The sequence below is a fragment of the Clavelina lepadiformis genome, chromosome 2, assembly GCF_947623445.1.
Source record: "Clavelina lepadiformis chromosome 2, kaClaLepa1.1, whole genome shotgun sequence".
In the NCBI taxonomy this organism is placed as follows: Eukaryota; Metazoa; Chordata; class Ascidiacea; order Aplousobranchia; family Clavelinidae; genus Clavelina; species Clavelina lepadiformis.
The window spans coordinates 24,377,552-24,397,964 of NC_135241.1; the positions used below are offsets into that span (position 1 = coordinate 24,377,552).

The following is a 20,413-nucleotide window of genomic DNA, read 5'->3' on the forward strand; positions in this document are numbered from 1 at the left end:
ATTTCGACAAATACCGCGCGGGCCACTCAGGACCTTCCCGCGGGCCACGGGTTGGACGCCCCTGTTATAATGCGATCTGACTCTTGAAAACAATTAGAAGATTGTAAATTCCGTCTAGAGATTTCCTACACTTCAGTCGAATCAATTATATTATTAATTATTATATTGCGAGAATCCGATTAATTTCAATTTTAATGCTCTTCATTATTAGTTTAAACAAACACGAAAAATTACAACAATATTACTGTGCATAAAAAGGATCAGCAATCAAAGCGCATCACTTCACATTTCACGATCACTTGAAGAAACTGTTCACAGGGCTATTACGATATAAGGACTTATGGCAAGTATGACGTTTTGCCAGAAATAGCGCGGTAAATAGCAGATACATATTTATAACATCACAACTTGGAAGACAATGGAAACGGCGTCTTCTAAATTTAACAATGCACTTTAACAAAGTATTTGAAAAAGGGCTTGTTGCACCGATCCGCCTCGAGTTTATCACCCCACTATCAAGAAGGTAGCTTTGGTCTGGCCTTCTACCTGAGCATGGGTTTAAAACATCACAAGATGTGTGAAAAACAGCATACTGCTCATCACGGTTAAGATTATGACGTAATAAACATGAAATGTATGCAACGTCTTTAATGCTGTGCTTAGCAATTAGACGTCACATCATGATACTAAGTAGTAAGAGCCGCTTTCAATCCTTGGTAACACCAGTTCCGTTTCTTTGATGCAATATGTGATATCTTTCGACATTTAGTCCTAGATGGCAGAACAGGGGGATGTTGGCGGCTTCCCATGCACCCAACTTTTAAAAAATAAACAAAAAAAAAAAATTGGTAGAACCTTCAGCAAAACTCGAGTCTCAACTTTTGAATTGGATTTGGACAAATTAGGCCTAAACTGGGTCACTTTGAAAAAGGTTCCGCGATCGCTGTATTTACTATTTTCAAATATGGAGACACCATGTGTCTTAGCAACTTATTTTATTTCAAAAAAAAAACAAATAAAGATATTTTAGAAGAGTATTTTTCATAATAAACTGCAGAAAGTAAGTGCATTTAGAAGCGAATATGACGTCACTATCGCGTGTTGACCACGTCATTGCAAACTGTGAACTAAATTCTTTGTCTCCTGGAAAGTCCTCTGTGCTTGGCGTGAAGCTCTCAGTGATTCCTCGCGGACCACTCTGTGAAAACAAGAACAACTTCAAGGCCGTCGCAAAGGTGAAAATTTTAGGGTGAAAAATGTGCCAGGGACGTCCAAGACTAACAAAGTTGTTAAATGTGGTTTAGCACTTGAAAATATTTTGTGATAGAAATCCAGAAAATCTATGTTTTGCCTCATTGTAGCTACGACCTAGAACTTCATTTTGTATCTAATTCTAATACAAGCCTAAGTGAAAGTCGTTATAAAGATGTCAATCCACAGTAAAACAGTTTCCACAATAGCGGCAGCGTTTGACCACTTCAACTAACCGACCTGTATTTCTCCTCCACTTCCATTAGAAGTTGATCCGCTTCTTCTGCTGAAATTTCGTTCGATCCTTCCTCTATAGCGTCAGCGAGTGGCATTTCGGCTGAAATCGCGTTTCTGCGCGAGAAAAACGTCATTAATGACGTCACAAACTTGTAAAATCTATCGATCGAACTCCTGTTACCGAGCTAGCCGTCGTGTAAGTTCCGATTGTCACAACATCTTTTATGTTGTTTATTTTTATTTTTTTGTATACAGTATATAGAACACACCTGTCGCGCATGCGCACTAACGCCCTTCCAAGCTTTTCTTTCTTGTCGGGTCGTTTCTCCTTTCCACGCTCTCTGGCGACAGCTTGCGCTCGATCATGCCTAGACGACTTGGCCTGGTAGTATGGCAGTACGCGGTCAAGCGTGACATCGCTAGAGCGATAAACGGTGGGATGAGAGAGAAGGCTGTGAAGAGCGCGCACGTTGCCTTGGATACCTGCGATTGCATTGGAAAAAGTTGCAAATAAAAAACGACAATAACTTGCCGAGTCTGACGCTATGTCGTCGGCGCTTCATGTAGAATAAATGTTTTACTGTGAGTTTACCTGCTTTAACTGAAGTGATCGCAAATATGTGGTATTTAAAAAACGAAAAAAAGGTGAAACAAACTGTTCAAAGCAATCCGAAAACCGAGAAAATAAACAGGAAAAACGAAATAAGAAAACTTTGCATTTTGCTTGCGAGGAGATTTACCGATCGGTTGATGGAGGGTTGGATCCGGTTTTGCATCGAGTAATAATTCAAGACCCTTGAACTTCTCTTCAACTTCAGGCTGTCTTGGCTCAGCCTTTGATTTGTTTTTCGACTTCATCTTTTTTGGTTTCTTAAAATTATTATCGAAATGTTTTATTTGAAATTTATTTACTCTGACGGTTGACGGTCACGCGGTTGATTATTACGTCATCATAATAAACATATATGAATCGACGAAACACTTACCGGTGTGGAAGGTGGTCGTGGTTGCATTGGGATCTCATCAATCTGTGTGAGGAAAACGCTCTCTTCGGGCATCTTGTCTTTCGAGGTTGTAGCTGCGAGAAAATTCAATCGTGTTATTTGGGTAAATTTCCTGGTAAAGCCAGAACCAAGCAAAAGTCCACTCACCTTCCGCTTTCATAGGAGGGAGTTCCCCTTTCTCTCCTTTGGAAGGTTGTGCTTCAGCGTGTGGGGGTTTTGTTGGGGCTTGGCCAATGTTGGTCGACCCCATTAAGGACTTTATCAAGACATCGACGGGTTGTTTCGGAATTTTGGGGACAACTGTTGTCACCTGTGGAAAAAATGAGCATATTTAGGTTAAAATATCGCAAACAAAAGCAAATAAATCTGGCACCAGCCGACAAACCTTCCTGTCTCGATCATCTGGCATTGTTAGATGCGGTTTAGGCAACGGCGCTTTCGGTCGAAATCTGTGAATGTTTATGCCGAGCCGATGACGTAGGTAGTGTGACAGAAGCGGGGGTTCCCCTGTAAAGAAGATGAGCTCAGTCGTTTTAAGTGATTGAGACACCAGCTCTTTTTTGAGTTTAGTTTTCAGAGCACTGGCAGCTTACCGCTGTTATGCTTTACGATTGGATTTCCGTGCATGACGAGGTGCCCGAGACGAGGCCAGGCAACTACGGCCAACACGCATTCCTCCTCAGTTATCTGGTTGTTTGCGATGCTCAATAATCTGTTAGAAACACAGTACTGGTCCTGGTGTACGTGCAGTTCTTTCTCTAAGTTTAAATTTTGCACTACAGTTGTGACTTTGGAGTGTGCTTCTTGCTGACTCTTACTACCTTGACTCTCCGACTATTTTTTTATTAGTGTGACGTCACCTTAAGTTTTGGAAGGGAGGACTCGGAGTTGAAAGGTCGTCCTGGAGTTCAACTGTCAGTGTGGAATCGCTTGATTCAAGCAACCTATCATCTGACTTGTCTGGTTGAAGGAAGGTTGTTGAAGTCGCCATACTTCGCTTGTTCTCCAATACCATTGATTCTGTGCGGTTTGAAACAATCTCTTATTATAAAGTAAAATGACTTGGGAGAGTTAAAAATGCTTTATTGAACCAAATTGCTGCAAAAATGACAAAAAGTGCAAAAACCTTTGTTTTGCACGTTGTACATTTAGTAATTTTATACTCTGCGATAGAACCAGTGTAAGGTCTGAAAAAAATCAATGTTTAAAACAATATGAAGTTTCTGCACTTGTTGTCATTTTTGCAACAATTTGGTTCAATCTCTGATTATTTATATGAAACAACAATCTATGACGTGAAATAATACAATGGTTGATATTCCACGTCCATAGAAGTCCAATAGATTCTACCTTCTGTTAATGGGGGCTTTCCCCGCTTCGAACTTCTTCGTGAACTTCGACTTTTCCTCCCACTTGATGGAGCCGATTTGTGATGTCCGAGCGACGAATGAGTCTCCGATATCACTTTGTCCCCGATGACCTGCAGTTATGATATTTTAATGGAACGGAAAGGATTTGCACCAATTAAGTAATTTCTTCGTAAAATAACGATTTATAACATTGGTCTGTCTTGCACTTAATATGAAGCTGGAATAAATGAGAACTTGTCGGAGGACCAACCTTTAAGTGAGGAATTAGTTCGATTCCATTCTTATCCAGATTAAGTTCTCTCAGTTGAGGGAGGGCGGCGAGGGAAGCAAACGTTGAGAGGTCGTCGAGATTATTGTCGTCAAGTAAAAGAACTTCCAAGTTTTTAAATCTCGGAATAATCTCGGCATCCTTCCCACTGATAAGCAACGTTCAGTGTCAAGTAAAATTAAATTCTATTGCAACAGAATTGGTAAGAAATCAGCAGCTGCTTGTACCTTGCGGAAACTACGATGGGTCTTGCCATGTCCGTATGAATAGAATGCATTCCATTGCCAGTGAGAGTTAAAACTTTTAATTTGGCCAACACTCCCAGGTCCAGCACATCCTTCGCGCTGATGTAGTTGTATGAGAGATCAAGAACCTGAATGCATTGGCAAATATGCCGTTTAACACACACATGCATGCACAATATACTACTCAGAAATTTAATACAGTACATGCTGCACATAAACATTTCAAGTACCACTAAACAAATTAAGATATAAGCAAAATCCCAAATAAAGGTGATTATGCTGTCTCCTAAGTGGCCAGATCAACGCATGCACTCACTTGAAGATTAGGGAAATCCCCATACTCCACTTTTAAATTGCGAAGTCCATTTACTGGGAGTTCCAATTCTCTCAAGTTGATAAAATGGTTGAAAGGTCCTGCAAAAAAGTAAAACAACTCAACTTAGATTAAAATGAAAGCACAAAACACCATCAAAGCTGTTGCCACCATGGGTGGAACTCACGAAAGGGAAGTAGATTTTCGGAAGCATTGATGTAGGCAACATTTATAAAATCCTTAAATTCTTCCTCATTAACATCCTCAAGATTTTGATCGGAGACGTTGACGCTGCACAGATCTAACGCTGAATCCACATGGTGGTGTTTTAGCTGGAAATTTGGTAACAGACAACATATAAATCAAAAACAATCATTATATACCATCTAATACTGACTTTACAGCCCCGTATGGTAAGATTGTATGTGTGACATCATCACAAAAATTGCCAATGGCACAAAAAATGTCATGAAACATTTTGCATTTTCACAAAATACAGAATTAAAAAAACATTTTATGGCAATAAGTGCACAGATATTTGAGTTATTTCATGGTGTTTTGGGGTTGATTGATGAAAAAAAATCATCATACAAAACTCTTCTGTCTCTTTGTTTTATCTTGACAAAATTGTCATATTATAAAATATTTTCATTATACCTAAATCGTTAGATCCCTAAATACAAGCTTTCCATGCAGGAACAAAACAGGTTGTAACTTATACAATTAATGCCCAATCACAAAACTAAAGTAGACTATAACAAATTAACAAAATAAATGATAATTTTAGTTGAATTAGATCGGAAAGTAAACCAAAAATAAACAAAGATTTAAGAAACAAGGATCGTTACCAGAAACCCGGCATCGAAAATATGAGGATCTGATTTATCGTTGGAGAGTCTTCGATCAACACGAGGCGCTGTGCTTAAATTACTCTGCAAATGTAGTAACATAACAGGTATACTTGTCATAGTCTATGAAGGTAAAATGTGGTTTTACGAAACACAAACACCACAGAGAAATGTGGGCAAGTAAATTGTATTGTTATCATTGATTAATTATAACCAAATGCCATTAACCCAAAGAAATTTAACAAGGGTGCTTGAAGCTATTTGTCTGAAATACCAAGAGAGGTAAGTTTCGAACTAAGAGTAGGTCTAGTGCATAAGTGCATAACCATAGGATGCCTTTGTATACTAGACAACAGCTACTCAAATTGTGACGTCATCTGGTTGTGCACTTGTATACTAGACTCCTAAGGGCTAGGCTAAGCTAAACTTAACACTTAAGCTATGAGCTAAAGTGTTACCGTAAGTTTCCTACACTGCACCAACACAATGTGTGTGTGAAAGTAAGTTTTAAATAAGCTATAGGCCTATGATTTCGACACCCATACCTGTAAATTGTTAGGCTTCCTTGGATTAAATGACGCCTGAAATTTGCTTTGCTGTTTTTCAGCATACGCTACAACCCATGATCCGGCACCTGTAAATAACACGAATTGCTTATTAAAGGTTTGTCTTGTTACAATAATGCTGAAATCTTCCACAGGACAAGGTTTATAAGCAGACACTAATTAAAACCCAACGGTTCGGTATGAAAATCTATCGGTTTTAGAAAGATACATTGAAAGTCTGAAACTGTAAACAGTGTTTTTCAACTATAGGCTAGGCCTATTTCCTTCGTTTCAGCCTTTCTGTGATATCTGTTTGAGAGCTTTTAATCATTAATCTTACTTTCATGCAATTTTCTTGCGACGCCTCTAGCAGGAAAAGAGTTGGTAGGATAACTATTGGCAGATTCCAGTTTCCATACAGCCAAAGAGGACATGACAGCAAGAAAAACGGGAAACAAATTAGCCTACCTTAAAATTTAGTTTTCTTCAACTCTCAAATGCGTCGTTGCCAAGACATCTATTTATTTCAAGTTGTTAATAGATGCAACCCTACAAAAGGTTTTTATTGAATTTAACAATTCACAAATAAACACGCTAAATAAAGAAATGTTGTGCCAATTATTTTCTAAGTGTTTACATTAAATATACTTTGTAAACACAAATAAAAAAAAATTCTATTGCTAAAGTATTATTTACAATTAATTTAAATTACTTTTTTCTCACCTCTTTAATTTCTTATGTGTTACAAAATACAAACGGCGACAAGGACACATGGTGCCGGTGATACCTTTTTTTAGTCAAAACATCGCTTAACCTTTCCTTGAGTGTCTTATAACTAGGATAATTCTTATGTTTGAAACTTGACTTTTTAGGTATCTCAGATTGGTTTATTACATATAGCCTATGAAATATTTTAACGAAGATTTGCTCCGGTAAGTCTTTACATTTCTATATAAACGTAGGCCTAATGCTTTCCCGTGCTTCAAAGCAAACTAATTTACCTTACCTGAATATATTGTTGAAAAACGTATTCAGAATAGCAATATTCTCCATTTAAACTACTTATGTAGCGTTTTTTGTGAGATTTTACTTACTAATGCGCGTGACATAATCGCATTACCTTCTCTCGTAATGCACAACAACCACACACACGCACTCACACACCGCATAGAAAATAAGAAGATTATGATCTTATAGAATAAAACTTACATCCAGATAAGTGACGCTCATGCCACTCTCCGCTTGAGAAAGTGGGTTCGTGTTGTTGGTGGTTACACCACCTGATAAAATGTAGGTCTACGTGATTCGAATTATAAGGTTAAATAGAATAGCTTAGGTTTACTACAAAAGATATTTCAAAGCACTTGCAAATGTAGCCTATGCCACAATAGATATAAATAATTTATCACTGTATGAAGATGCTTGTCACAAACCATCTATGTTGCTAACAATCGACTGTTGTAACGGGTCCACGATGCTACTTAAATCCGTAAATCCGTTCAGACCGTAGATTAGATCATTGTTCGCCACGTTGGCTGTTGTACCGGTAATCGTCTGAAAAGTGACTTCCTTTTTGTAACACGCTTTATGATAATTCTTTTACATGCAATGATATTGAACCACCTGTAGCTCGGATACAGCGTAATTGTCGACCCCGATTGCATAAATAATTATTCCCTTCGATCGCGCATCTGTGGAAACTCCCTGCAGCAATTCTGCTTGGGACGACCTTGATAAAGCCATTTAACACCTCACAAATGTGGATAGTTCGAATATTAAGTTTACTTATTAAATACTAACACACCTTCCGTCAGTTAATAACACCAGGACCTTAGTGTTCATAACTTCGTTAAATCGAGGAGACGCCTCAAAATCCAAAGTAGTTTTACTGATCGCTTGGGCGGTGAAGGTCGTGAAGCCTTGGTATTGAACATTATTCATCGCAATCTGTTGACAAAATTTGTTATAAAGTTATTTTGCCTCATGTCTGAATTAGATTGTTACAAGCATTGTTCAAAATATACCCTAAAGTCTTCGTAATTGTCGTATTGGCCCAAGCTAATTTCAGTGACGATGTAAGGTTGATTTTGAAGTGAACTAAAAATGTAAACATGTTTAGAAGCTATATAACGTTTATTCCTTGACCGGCGTGAAGTTGGTTGTCGGTTACCTGTTTACTTATTCAGGTACTTATTCTCATTTCAAGTGGTTTATTCAAAAAAATGCCATAGCTATAGCTTGTAAAAGCAGTGATTTTAAATAAAATAATAAAAATTAATTTCTATGAATTTAATTGGAAACATTTAAATCTATAAAATAAAATTATAAAAAGGTCGAAACAGATTTCTAAAATGAAATTTGACATTAATTGAAGTAAACTCGGATTAATTTGTAACAAACGTTAAAAGAATTAAAATATAAGTAAAAAAGTTAAATAAATTCAACAAAAACGCCCTAGTTTTTTAAAATTTGGTTTATATGATCTTTATAAACTAAGCTTTATTGGAATTAACTTATATCTTTAAAACGTTTATTGATTTTTTTCAATCGACATGAATTTAAATCAATTAAAATAAACGGATATCTGTTTATTTGATTTATCTGAATTTTTATGATTTTATTTTAAATTAAATAGGTACTTTTTCAAATAGTGATATGAATGAAAATTGTAAACTCAAAAGCCGTCCTTTTATTCAAACCGCTTCACTTACTACTGAGCGTCGTAATGAGAATATTGGACAACGCCGATATTGGCAAAGTTTTTCATGTCGAAGTGTAGGGCAACCGAGTTCACCCAACTTTTTATTCTGTTGAAATTTGTATTTCCTACACTGGCCGATCCGTCCAAGAGAAACATAAGATCAAGCGTCGCTCCGCAATCTGCAAAAGCTTCCATTGATCAAAAATTATTCTTCAAACTAACTAACTAATTCTTCTTCTATAAGTTAATTAAAATAAATTCATAATCTATATACCTGACTCAGGTCCATAGAGATCTGTCGACCAGGTTTGACCAAAATCACTTGAAATGTAACAGGCTCCAGGACTGTTGTGCTTGAGCGTACAATCCAAGCCGCGTAGTGGCGCACAAATCTGAAAAAAGTTGACGCACAATAACTTCTAACTAAGGTTTTCAACATCATAAAGCTGCACTGGGTGGATATACCAAATAACCTACCACTGCTGTTGTGTTCACAGCGCTCCCAGTAAGAGTCAGTCCCAGTGCGTCCCTTTCAACAAGAATACTTGAATCGTCGGAGATTTCTCTTTCTCTGTTGGGGCTCGAAGATGAACACGTGACGTCTGGTTCCTTTGTGAGGTCTAAAACGCACTTTTTTACGTCACCACGAGCGCTTATTTCTTGGTTTAATGCTGTGGTGTTTGTCTTTATGGATTTGGGCGATCCTATTAAAAGTCTGAAAGCAAACAGTTACATGGTTTATACTTCACATAAGCTAAAAGAATTTGCAATCTTACACGGCATATATTCTCTCTTAAGCAGCTAACCTTGATAATTTTGCGGAACCTATTTTAACAAATTTACTTACGTAGCTTGTCCGGCCAGCAAAGGTTTCACATAAAAGCTATATCCGAAATAATTATTCGAGCTTGAGGTAATTTCACTATTGTTGGTTATTAGGCTGAAGTTGGCCGACTTTTCAATACTGAAGGCATTGCACGTTTTTTCGTAAATCAGAGAACAACAAACAAATAACACAAAGCCCGAAATACTTTCTGTTCGACGGCATATCCAGTGGAACATTTTGACTATAGTCTGGGACAAAATAAATAGAAATTCTTAATGATTTCGGAAAAGTAGTTTGATTTATCATAATTACGGTAACCTCTTACGTAAGAATATTCTATAAATATAAGAGTCTGCAGTATTTCGATAATAATAAACAACACTTTTTTTGTTCACAGCAAAAGATAATATATTATCGAATATAGTAGTCTATTTGATGACGTATTTTTAAATTGTTATTTCTGCTGTTGGGCCTATACCAAAACCTTTAAAGATTTTTCTTCCAACTCTGCTTATACCCCTTTCTCAAATAACTCACATTAATATGTAATAATTAATTTGCTTCCACGTCACAATCTTCACACAGGATGTTTACCAATAAGCTAGTTGCTGCAGAATTAGCTAAAACGCAACTGACGTTTCTTTGGTGTCATTTTCACTTGCATCCTGAATAAATTGTATGCATCTCTTAATATGCACAAAAGCTAAAAGCTATTCATTTCATTCTCTGCTAATTATAAATTAAAAACTCAAACTGAGCTTGCAGCAGGCTTTGCGCCAAATGTGGTGCAAATTTACCCGCGTAAAACGTCTCTTTGCTTGTTTTCCACAGCTGATATGTAACCTCATTATGAATTAAAATGTTTACGATTCTCTGAAAGCTTCTTCTTTTGCAAAAGCCTGGACCCGATGGTAATTAAATTAATACCTTGGGCCTAAACTTTTAGGAAACCTATAGGCTATAGGTTACTGTTTGAAGACCACCTTGGTGGGTAGTTGACTGTAAACTAACCCCAAAAACACAAAAGTGATTAGTAAAACAAAACTTAAACGATAATGTTCACAATACTCTGAACTTCTCTGCATTTATAGATCATAACTTATTCTTTTTTTAAGTAACTTGTATATCTCAGTTGGAGGAGTTAGGCTACAGCTTAGCGTAGACGTGAAATAGCAACGTGGCCAGTATGCACATTTTGCGACCGTTTACGAATTATACATTTAGCAGTGACAAAATTGTGAAAGTCTTGCTGGGGTTATATGATTAAAACGATCGGGAAGTGTAGAATGTAGCAATGTTGAGGATCATCTTGTCAGCTCGGTAACCAATTAATTCGAGCGCCGGACTCACAGTAATGCGGAGTGTGTTCGATACCGGGTGGTGCTACTGTTGTAATGCTTTTGGGTAAGGTATTAACAACACTTGCTCCTGTTCAGTGGACTTGATTAACAGTTCTAAATTATAACTTTTATAATCCGTACTAATGATAAAAAATAAAATAACAAAATAAAAAATGTGTCACAATCAGAACTTGCACAAAGACTAGCTCGGTAACCGTGGCTCGAACAATGAAAAATCACCCACTGAGCTTAAGTTGTGCAAAGACTTTCCACAGTCCGAGGATAAAGATTATTATTATACCACAGGTTTACGCGATCACCACGATGTTGGTCATCATTGTTGTCCATCAGTGTTGAGGCTCATCATTGACATTGTTGACAAACGCTTTTTGACCATTACAAATCTTATATTTGGCAGTAACAAGATATAAAGTTTTTGTTCGTATATATAATCGACTGCTGCGAATTTTAGAAGTAAAAATGTTTATCTTATATCACTTTAACAGATCTTCGAAATGTTTGCTGGACAGGATTGTGCGCTAAAATCACAATGGTAATGCTTTGGCCGCGCAGTTGAAAACAGTTGAACAAGAAATATGAGATTCGAACGAACAGTTTGCAAAAATGCTGTTGTTGAAGAACGTTGAAACAGCTGAACGATGAGGATATCGGTTCCGCAATGGTCAGCGTGGTCGGCTTGTAAATATGCGAGCTGGGTTCGATTTCCATTTGCGCTATCTTTTTAGCCTAATTAGACCTAATACCACAGATCCTTAACGGTCTTCAGGGAGTTAGTCTATGAATGACGCTTGCTTGTGTTCAGTGGTCCTGGTGATGAGTAACAAAGAAATATAACAAACAAATTCAATTCCAAAGGAAATTGCACAAAAGACAAGCTCGCCGGACCTGGGCTCGACCGTGGCTGTTGGGGAGTCGTATATATAGGCAAGCCCAGTTACGAGTCTCACAAAGTCTTTCTGGACTATGAGTTTTTAATGTACTCAGCATAGGCTAAACAATCAGCCTAAATGTACACAGTATAGACCAAACTTGCTCATACAGGCAGTTTTCAAGGAAAACGTTTGCATGCAAGGGTCAGTGATAAAGCGTTGGGATAATCATATTCTGCATAAAGCATTTCACAAGATCTATTAATGTTCACGTCAAATTTTTTCATCTTCACGCCAATTTGTAATAAATGAACAAACAAAAACTGGTTGTTTGACCACAAATTTATTATAAATAGACCGAGAACTGAGATTTCGGTGCACACACGATTCCTCGTTAAAAATTGCCATATTTTCTAGTCACATCTTATTTGTCGATAATTTATTGTCAATCATTAGCATTTATATTGGTAGGTAATTAAATTTTGTTTGATTAAATTCAGGATTTTCCTTTCATAATCAGTGTGAGATTATGTGATTTTTAATGCACAAAACATGTACGGTTGATTTACCAGGGCTCCCCAGTATCCCCCCACCTGTCGTTGAAAAATAAATCATACTCAGAAAATTTGTCATTTTACTGTTTTTTGGAGAGAACTGTTTAGTGCGTTGTTATATTGCGAACAGTGCATCGAGGTGAAAGGCAGTTCACATGAGTTTGAAACAGAATGTTTGTTTTGAGGCTCAGTCACACATAGCGTTACCGTATTTATCTCACTTGGATGAGTAGGCTACCATTCAAATGTTTGTAAACTGCCACCTTTACAAGCTTCTGAGACGAGTGTAACTCAATCTGTTTTCATTCAAACTTGGAATTGTAGAACATACCTTAACCATTGTATAATGATATCAAAGCATTGCTGTTGATTTACAGAAAGTTTATTAACAGATTTAATGATTGTTCAACCTAACAGAATAAGTTGGCTTTGTGTAAAATGAAAACATACACACAAAATATACTTCAAGTTTTATTTATTTGTGGAGTAATAGGATTTTTTGCTCTGTGGCAACGGAGCAGCAATGCCTGGGATTTCATAGTCTACACTCAACAATGGCCAGAAGCTGCTTGCGTTGACATTAATGTTAGTATCAGTTCGATGTGCTTTATGTATTTTTGATTGTCTTACTGATTCAATTGTAAGCCGCATTTTTTGCTGCTAAAATAAGCCGCGCAGAAAGATAAGATACATTAAGTCTCTGCAATGTACTCTTCATCCTCGACAGTTTTACAAACAAATATGATTTCGATTTGATAAAAATGGAAACTGCACAAATGATGGTACAAAAAACTTCATAAGCCGTGACTTACAATCGAGTCAATATGGTGCACGTAACGTGAGATTAAATTTCCACCTTGATTTTTTCAATTTTATTTCATTTTAACTTTTCTTAACCTTGGAAGTTGGTAATTTTGTTAATGATCCCACTTATGTGTCTTTTTGTTTAAAGGATACAACGTCCAGCCACCATCATATTTGCACAATGACAAGAAATATCCAGACATGGACCATCCATGGCATATGGTAAGAATTGTTTGAAAGTTTTATTCTTTGTAACTGTGCTGCTGGATTTTTTTTAGATTTTTGAAGTCCAAATTGTGATTTTGTGCCAATTGCATAAACTCTGCTGTATGTTGTGATTTTGCAATGTTGTCAGTTTTGACCATTAACTTTATGTATTCTCAGGCCTAGCAGGTTTGACGGGGATGGTCCGTTCTATTGTGACAATTCATACCCATTTCAAGAATCAGAAATAACGGTGAGACCATAACCATTTAAATGTGTAAAAAAGTAAACATTTAATCATTATACTTAGGTTGTCTGGCTTGTATAAAATGCCATAATTATTGGGATATGGCCCATACTTTTTTCAAAATATCTCAAAATGTACTTTTTTCAAAACAACAGGAAGTTGAGGTTTATACTGAAACTAACCAAACGCAATTTTTTCCATGAGACCAGTCATGCACACCTTTCACATCCTGTTGCGTTGTGCTTTGTGTATCATTGTAAACAAAGACAATGTCTCGGATGCAAATGAAGCAATAGGCAATGGTTGATTAATATTTCCTGTTGTGGTAAACCTAATTGCAAAAATCGACAAACGCTAGGTACAGACACGCTGTGCTTTGCTTTTTTGAATTTTATATACGGTATAATTTAATATACGGGAGTTAGTGAATAGAAGGTACTACGACACCTTATCGAAAGACACTTTATCGAAAGACACTTTATCGAACGACACCTGATCGAAACGACAGCTGATCGAAAGACACTTTATCGAACGACAATTAATCGAGCCGACAGTTGATCGAAAGACACTTTATCGAAACGACAGCTGATCGAACGACATTTTATCGAACCGACAGTTAATCAAAACAAAAGTTGATCGAACGACACTTTATCGAACCGACAGTTCAAGCAAGATTTTAGCGTGTTTCTCAAACATTGGAACAATGAGCCATTGTGATGTGCGGTCTTTGTAATGGTGTGCATTAATGAATTGTGATGTATATATCATAAAGTTGACGATTTATATTTTATATCTATATTTTATATTTGTATCATAAAGTGTTCGATTTCGCATGGCGGCCGGCCCGCCCACATATTAATAAGATATCACAAGAATACGCACGAGAATTACTAAGTACGAGATTGTCTGTACAGTAGACTAGACTAGTCATTATAGATACAAAGAGTAAGGAATTGAAGGCAAAATTTAATAGCAAGGGGCATGTCGCTGTCTGACTTTTACACAAAGTAGCTTCTTGAAAGTGGTCTTTATCCCAGCTTGACCGACAGCGCAAAATAAATGGCTTCGATGCTTGGTAGCACGTACACATGTGAACAAATGTTTTCAACAATGAAATTCACGAAAAGCAAGCTAAGATCACGCATTTCCGACGCCTATTTAGAAAATGTTCTGGCTCTTGCTTCATATGACTTGCCACCAGATGTTGAAAAACTTTCACAAAGCAAGCAGCATCAAGTGTCACTTTAATGCTGTGTTGTTGAAGTGTGAACACAAATATTTTGCTCTTTTTGTGATTGGTACGATTGAGATTGCAGCAATGTGGTGTAATATACTGAAGTGAGTGTGAATTATAGTATTAATGAGGCATCAGGTAATTAATGAGGCATCAAGTTGTCAATGAGGCAAGTTGCAAAATAAAGGTCAAACTTTGCAAATTTTAAGGTCAAAGTTAAAAATTTTTGGGTCAAAAAACTGGTTGCCCTATTTATGAGTTATATGACTATTATAATTACATTATTTGATCATATTGTGTATACTTACATTTCCACACTATTTGATTTTAGACATCTTAAGAATTCTTGTAATTTTTTCCACGTTAATAACGATTGTATACATATCGAAATGGAATTCATTTTAAGTGATAAAGGCAAACGAAAGTTGGCCTTGGACGGTTTCTTGTACGTTCGTGACAAAACAACAAATGGCGTAACTTACTGGAGATGTGAGGACTACCTCAAATGCAAAAGCCGTCTATCCACAGCCGAGGACGACAGCCTCAAGAGAGCACCATCTGAACACAGTCATCCACCAAACCCTGCACGTGTTATAGTTGCAAGAGCACAAGCCAGCATGCGAGATCGAGCAATCAATTCAGATGAACGTACCTCAAACATTATTCAGAGGGAAACGCAGGATATATCCTTAGCCACCGCTGGTGCTCTCCCTAAAGCAACATCATTAAAGCGGATGATACAGCGAAAGCGCGTATGTCCAGAAGGAATCGGCTTGATGGATGAACTCCGCGTGACACCGAGGGGAGAAGCCTTCGTTATCGAGGAAGACGATGAGAACGAATTCTATATGTTTGCGTCTCAAAAGAATCTGGATATACTGAACAAATGCGCTAATTGGTTTTGTGACGGTACATTCGATGTTGCCCCACTTGGATACCAGCTGTACACGATACACGCGCTGGTCGATGAAAATCGCACGGTGCCACTCGTATACACCGTTACCGAGAACAAATCTGAAGCTGTGTACAATCGCATCTTTGGTTTATTGGAACAACAGCGACCAGGAATAGCCCCAGAAACCGTAACAATAGACTTTGAAATGGCAGCATATAATGCTCTTTCTTCCAGCTTCCCTCGGGCAGAAATTCTCGGCTGCCTTTTCCATTTTGGCCAATGTAGCTTCCGGAAAATTCAGGCTCTCTCTCTGCAGCGGTGGTTCAATGAAGATGCAGAGCACGCCCTTCGCATAAAATGCTTCCAGGCACTGGCATTCGTTCCGCCTGAAGACGTTGTACAACGGTTCGAGGACTTCCTGGCCACGTTCAGTGACGACGATGAGCAGCACTTGTCTGAATACATTGACTATTTTGAAAATACTTGGATTGGACGATTGTGTCGCAGGAATCGTCGTCAACCTCTATTTCCTATCCGATGTTGGAATGTCTTCCACCGGGTTCAAGATGACCTTCCACGAACGAATAATAGCATTGAAGGATGGCACAATGCGTTCAGCAAGCGTGTCTCAATATCCCATCCGACGCTTCGCAGACTCGTCAAAAAAATTAAGCAGGAACAAGGTTCCAACGAATTGTTAATTGAACAATTGAGTGCTGGAATCGATGGCCCACCACGAAAGAAGCGCTACGACGCTGTCAACCAACGTCTGAGGAGCATAGTTGAAAATTATGACTCAACAAATATGGACATAAAAAGTTGTCTTCGAGCAATTGCACACAACTTGTGATTAAATGAATGCGATTGAAATGTGCACTTCGTCAGTTGTCGTGCTTTTAACAGAGCATGTTGTCAGTTCTTTTAATAAATTGTCGTTCTTTTAACAGTGCATATCGTCAGTTGTTTCAATAAATTGTGGATCTTTTAACCCTATCCTAACCAGGCTCGCGAGTTTACTAAAAAAACTAGGTGTGGCCAACCCCGCACACACATTTGCAATCGTTAATTACTAGAAACCTATGCGTCGTAGACGATGAGATTATTACAGGTTAGTAGAAACATCATCTGGCTTCCTGTATACATCATAATTGTAAAACTAAAGAAAGTGAATTTAGTGTAAATTAGGTATTTCTAAAAGTGACACATTTCTATAAATTCTTCTTGTTACGCCGCGCCCCCGCTGTGAAAAGAGAACGAAAAAGAATAGTTAGTCAAGTTATTGGTGCGTAAATGAGTAATACGTTTCAATGCGGAGAGAGAGCAAAATTATATAAATATCACAATATCTCAAAAATTACAAAATCTAACTTTATCAAACAAACATGGACAGATAGCTGAACATCACAATGACCCATTGTTTCAATGTTTGAGAAACACGCAAAAATCTTGCTTGAACTGTCGGTTCGATAAAGTGTCGTTCGATCAACTGTCGGTTCGATAAAGTGTCGTTTGATCAACTTTCGGTTCGATAAAGTGTCTTTCGATCAACTGTCGTTTCGATCAGGTGTCGTTTCGATCAGGTGTCGTTCGATTAAGTGTCTTTCGATAAAGTGTCGTTCGATTAAGTGTCGTTCGATAAAGTGTCTTTCGATAAGGTGTCGGGTCACGGAATAGAAAGTGCACGAACAAGCTTAATGTTGGGATGATATCTTTGTTATCAATATTACTGCAATACTGCAAGTGTGTGTAGATTGCAAGAAAAAGTTGTTGTGAGAAAATAGCCACTGCTGATCATGCATTGAATGCGTGGCCAGTGCATGACTGTTCGTGCTTAACTAGGAGCATGCTAGCTGCCTATGAGTTGTGGATTATTGCACTTCCATAATCCACTACAACCAACCATACTATGTCAAGCTCCTATTTTGTTTTAGTAATTTGGCGTTACTGTCAAAGCACTACTGACCAGATATCTAACTCACATTTTGTTGCAGAACTTGGAAAATATCATGGACAACAAATGGCCCAACTTAATAATAGGAACTGCGAAAACAAGTTTTTGGTTAGTGCAAGTCTGATAATGGATTGCATGTAAATGTGGTGTTTCTGACTAATTTTTACACATCACAGGTTCATGTTTATTGCTATTAAATTATCATTGTCACAAATACCGTACATTGTTTTTATTTCTCATCCCAGGAAGCACGAATGGACCAAACACGGGACTTGTGCATTGAATTTATTAGACCTCGATTGTGAGCATAAATATTTCAAAATGGGTCTTGATCTCAACAAAAGATTTGATTATAAACAGTAAGTGCAACTTCATTAAACTTGGATTCGAAATACAATTCAGGTTTAAAACATTTTATGATTGTGTCTTTGTAGCATTCTTGAAGTTCGAAACATCACACCGTCCGAGACAAGGTATAAGGTGGGTAGAGATGCAATTTTTTAACTCATGGGAAGGCTGTGAAAACTAAAAGTTAATGTCTTGTGGAAATATCTACCAGTAATAACTCTGACCAGATACTTTGTTTGAAAGCTTGCAGATATGAGAGAAGCAATTGAGAGTTTCACCAAGTCTAAAATAAATATGCAATGCATATTTGCCAAAGTAAGTTATCGTACAGCTTGTTAAATTTGAAATAGGCGAGGAATCCCAAAATTTTTTAACTCCAAAACCAACTTGAGGTTGGAGTGTTTGCGATCGGTTAACATCAATGTTTTTAAACTTTCAAATTTAATGAACTGTTGATGTAGTAGTGGGTTATGCTTTGAGATACAAGTTAAAAATTGTTCGTTTCAGGATAAAAGTGAGCAAGCTATTATCCAGGTTGAGGTCTGTTTAGACAAGAAATTCAACACAATCGATTGCAAGACAAGATACAAAGCAATTGGAATTCTGCCTTCATGGGATGACATCCCCTACAACCCGGTATTTGAATCCTGCTCAGAAAATCTTCCAACACAATACCTCCCTTTTCGTTACGTGAATTGAAAGCAATAAACGTTGCTTTAAGTTAAACTATGCAACAAATAATAAAAGATTTAACATAATCAAGATTTATTTCTCCCAACGTTCAGTTGGTTACTGTTTGTGTTTCTCCTTGTTTTAAGAAGAACAGTAAAAGTGTGTTCCATTATTTGTCTGCTGACATCTCAGTGTCTTGGGTCTCACTGTGTCCGCCTTGTCTTTAATGATGAAAGATGTGTTTGGTTATGTGCTTAGATTTGCTTTAAAATCTTCGTTCACTTTCATTATGGTACACAACTGACCATTGGTCAGCAAACTCAACAATCGGTTGTTGGAATGTCATACACTTTATTTGTTTCATTCATATCGTCGTCAACGTTCTTATCAAGTCACATGTGTTCGTTTCGTGTTGTCTTCGTTGTTCGTGTTGTTCAATTACTATCAGCACTTGTCGATATCGATTCTAATAAAATAAAATTAATCAGTCACCACGGCATTGCAATCATGAACATAATTAGTTCGAGGTTACTCTTTTTAACAGGGTTAGTCGTGAATATGTATCTTACTGATGATTTTTCATTTCTTATCAAAATTTAAAGCATATAAATTGCACAACGGTAACTTCGGTAACTTGACCTCCCAGGGGAACAAATTATTCAACATCGCTTCCTCTTTTCATCACATTTCAAGCATTGAAGACAAAATGCATTGGAATATTCAATAGATAATTTCATGCGCTTTTTGATGACAAGCCTTCTGTTTACTTAAAAATGACTGACCGGTGATAAAGCACCCGCACAGTCATAAAAAATGATTGATAATTACTGCCTTATTAGTTTCAAAGAGTTCTTGTCAATTCGCATGCATTTAGTTCCGTTAATCCAGAATAATTTTTTTTAAATTAGTCGATACAACTTTCATTATGAACAAAATGATACACATCGGCGTAGGTTTTATGAAGTGGAATTATTTTTTCTTGCAGGGTAACTAAAACCGATAAATTTTGAATGAAAACTTGCTCAAGGGACGCAGGTCTCCCTTAAATCTTCTTATTTCCAGAATACCAAGATCTGTCAAAATATGTTCACCTTCATATGTAGTGTTCATAACTCTGGCCGCTGGTTAAAATATAGCCTACTGTACTCAGTACTTTATAGCAAATAGAAAACATACGAACATTTTGGGTAATGTTGGAAACAAAGAAACTGACGTTAGCGAATTTCAACTTTTCAAGAAAGAAAGATAATGTGCGCCTAAAATTTCAAAATCGAGCAAAATTATTCTTTGCACCAGGATACATGCAATTTTTTTGTGATTAGATCTAGATTAAGAATGGTCTTCTGCCAGATCAGCTCACTGCTCTTCACAACCTCACAGTAACACCAAATATGTAAATAAGAAATATATGTGGCAAAATATTTTTAAGATTAATATTTATGTAGAGTTTTTATGATATTAATTAATTTTAAAAGTTATATTAGTTATAGTTACATTATTATATTTTACATTTTACAAACAATTAATTTCTTCCAATCATCTTCTGTTTCTTCTCCTCAGTATCAGAGTGTAATGTAGGCTACTGGTCATCACTTCATAAGCGCTTTCAACGTTCTCAAATGTTTGTGAACTACCTTCTGCATTTCTTTGAAAGCTCGAATTGGCA

At 37.1% G+C, this 20,413-nt stretch overlaps 3 protein-coding genes across 3 annotated transcripts; 1 reads left to right on the plus strand and 2 right to left on the minus strand.

The window, feature by feature from the left end:
• Positions 1–978: 978 nt before the first annotated feature.
• LOC143446864 (X-ray radiation resistance-associated protein 1-like) lies at positions 979–6,561 on the minus strand. Its single transcript, XM_076946710.1, has 17 exons — positions 6,422–6,561; positions 6,082–6,170; positions 5,537–5,620; positions 4,876–5,020; positions 4,692–4,789; positions 4,358–4,503; positions 4,113–4,278; positions 3,843–3,972; positions 3,353–3,512; positions 3,086–3,204; positions 2,878–2,999; positions 2,640–2,802; positions 2,475–2,566; positions 2,229–2,358; positions 1,758–1,971; positions 1,492–1,602; positions 979–1,198 (listed from the first exon to the last, which is right to left on the minus strand). Exons 1-17 carry the CDS (start codon positions 6,513–6,515, stop codon positions 1,111–1,113), a joined length of 2,151 nt encoding a protein of 716 aa, XP_076802825.1. The 5' UTR covers positions 6,516–6,561; the 3' UTR covers positions 979–1,110.
• A 671-nt stretch (positions 6,562–7,232) lies between these two features.
• LOC143446865 (collagen alpha-1(XX) chain-like) lies at positions 7,233–9,853 on the minus strand. Its single transcript, XM_076946711.1, has 9 exons — positions 9,630–9,853; positions 9,260–9,497; positions 9,057–9,174; positions 8,793–8,961; positions 8,106–8,178; positions 7,886–8,028; positions 7,705–7,810; positions 7,515–7,635; positions 7,233–7,361 (listed from the first exon to the last, which is right to left on the minus strand). The coding sequence occupies exons 1-9, from the start codon at positions 9,842–9,844 to the stop codon at positions 7,273–7,275; spliced, it is 1,272 nt and encodes a 423-aa protein (XP_076802826.1). The 5' UTR covers positions 9,845–9,853; the 3' UTR covers positions 7,233–7,272.
• A 2,893-nt stretch (positions 9,854–12,746) lies between these two features.
• On the plus strand, positions 12,747–19,236 carry LOC143446591 (ribonuclease Oy-like). The gene is made up of 8 exons (XM_076946297.1): positions 12,747–12,977; positions 13,345–13,418; positions 13,581–13,653; positions 17,768–17,835; positions 17,973–18,086; positions 18,162–18,207; positions 18,319–18,390; positions 18,583–19,236. The coding sequence occupies exons 1-8, from the start codon at positions 12,831–12,833 to the stop codon at positions 18,772–18,774; spliced, it is 786 nt and encodes a 261-aa protein (XP_076802412.1). The 5' UTR covers positions 12,747–12,830; the 3' UTR covers positions 18,775–19,236.
• The last annotated feature ends 1,177 nt before the right edge of the window (positions 19,237–20,413 follow it).

Excerpts from the sequence above, each read along its gene's own strand:
- LOC143446864 (XM_076946710.1), bottom strand. The coding sequence starts at position 6,515 with ATGTCCTCTTTGGCTGTATGGAAACTGGAATCTGCCAATAGTTATCCT. Across the intron at positions 5,021-5,536 it reads TTTTCGATGCCGGGTTTCTG|CTAAAACACCACCATGTGGA; the intron begins GTAACGATCCTT and ends CCAAATTTCCAG. Across the intron at positions 3,000-3,085 it reads AATCGTAAAGCATAACAGCG|GGGAACCCCCGCTTCTGTCA; the intron begins GTAAGCTGCCAG and ends TCTTCTTTACAG.
- LOC143446591 (XM_076946297.1), top strand. The coding sequence starts at position 12,831 with ATGAAAACATACACACAAAATATACTTCAAGTTTTATTTATTTGTGGA. Across the intron at positions 12,978-13,344 it reads CTGCTTGCGTTGACATTAAT|GATACAACGTCCAGCCACCA; the intron begins GTTAGTATCAGT and ends TTTTGTTTAAAG. Across the intron at positions 18,391-18,582 it reads TGCAATGCATATTTGCCAAA|GATAAAAGTGAGCAAGCTAT; the intron begins GTAAGTTATCGT and ends TGTTCGTTTCAG.
- LOC143446865 (XM_076946711.1), bottom strand. The coding sequence starts at position 9,844 with ATGTTCCACTGGATATGCCGTCGAACAGAAAGTATTTCGGGCTTTGTG. Across the intron at positions 8,179-8,792 it reads TCTCATTACGACGCTCAGTA|TTCACTTCAAAATCAACCTT; the intron begins GTAAGTGAAGCG and ends TTACATTTTTAG. Across the intron at positions 7,362-7,514 it reads GATTGTTAGCAACATAGATG|GTGGTGTAACCACCAACAAC; the intron begins GTTTGTGACAAG and ends ACATTTTATCAG.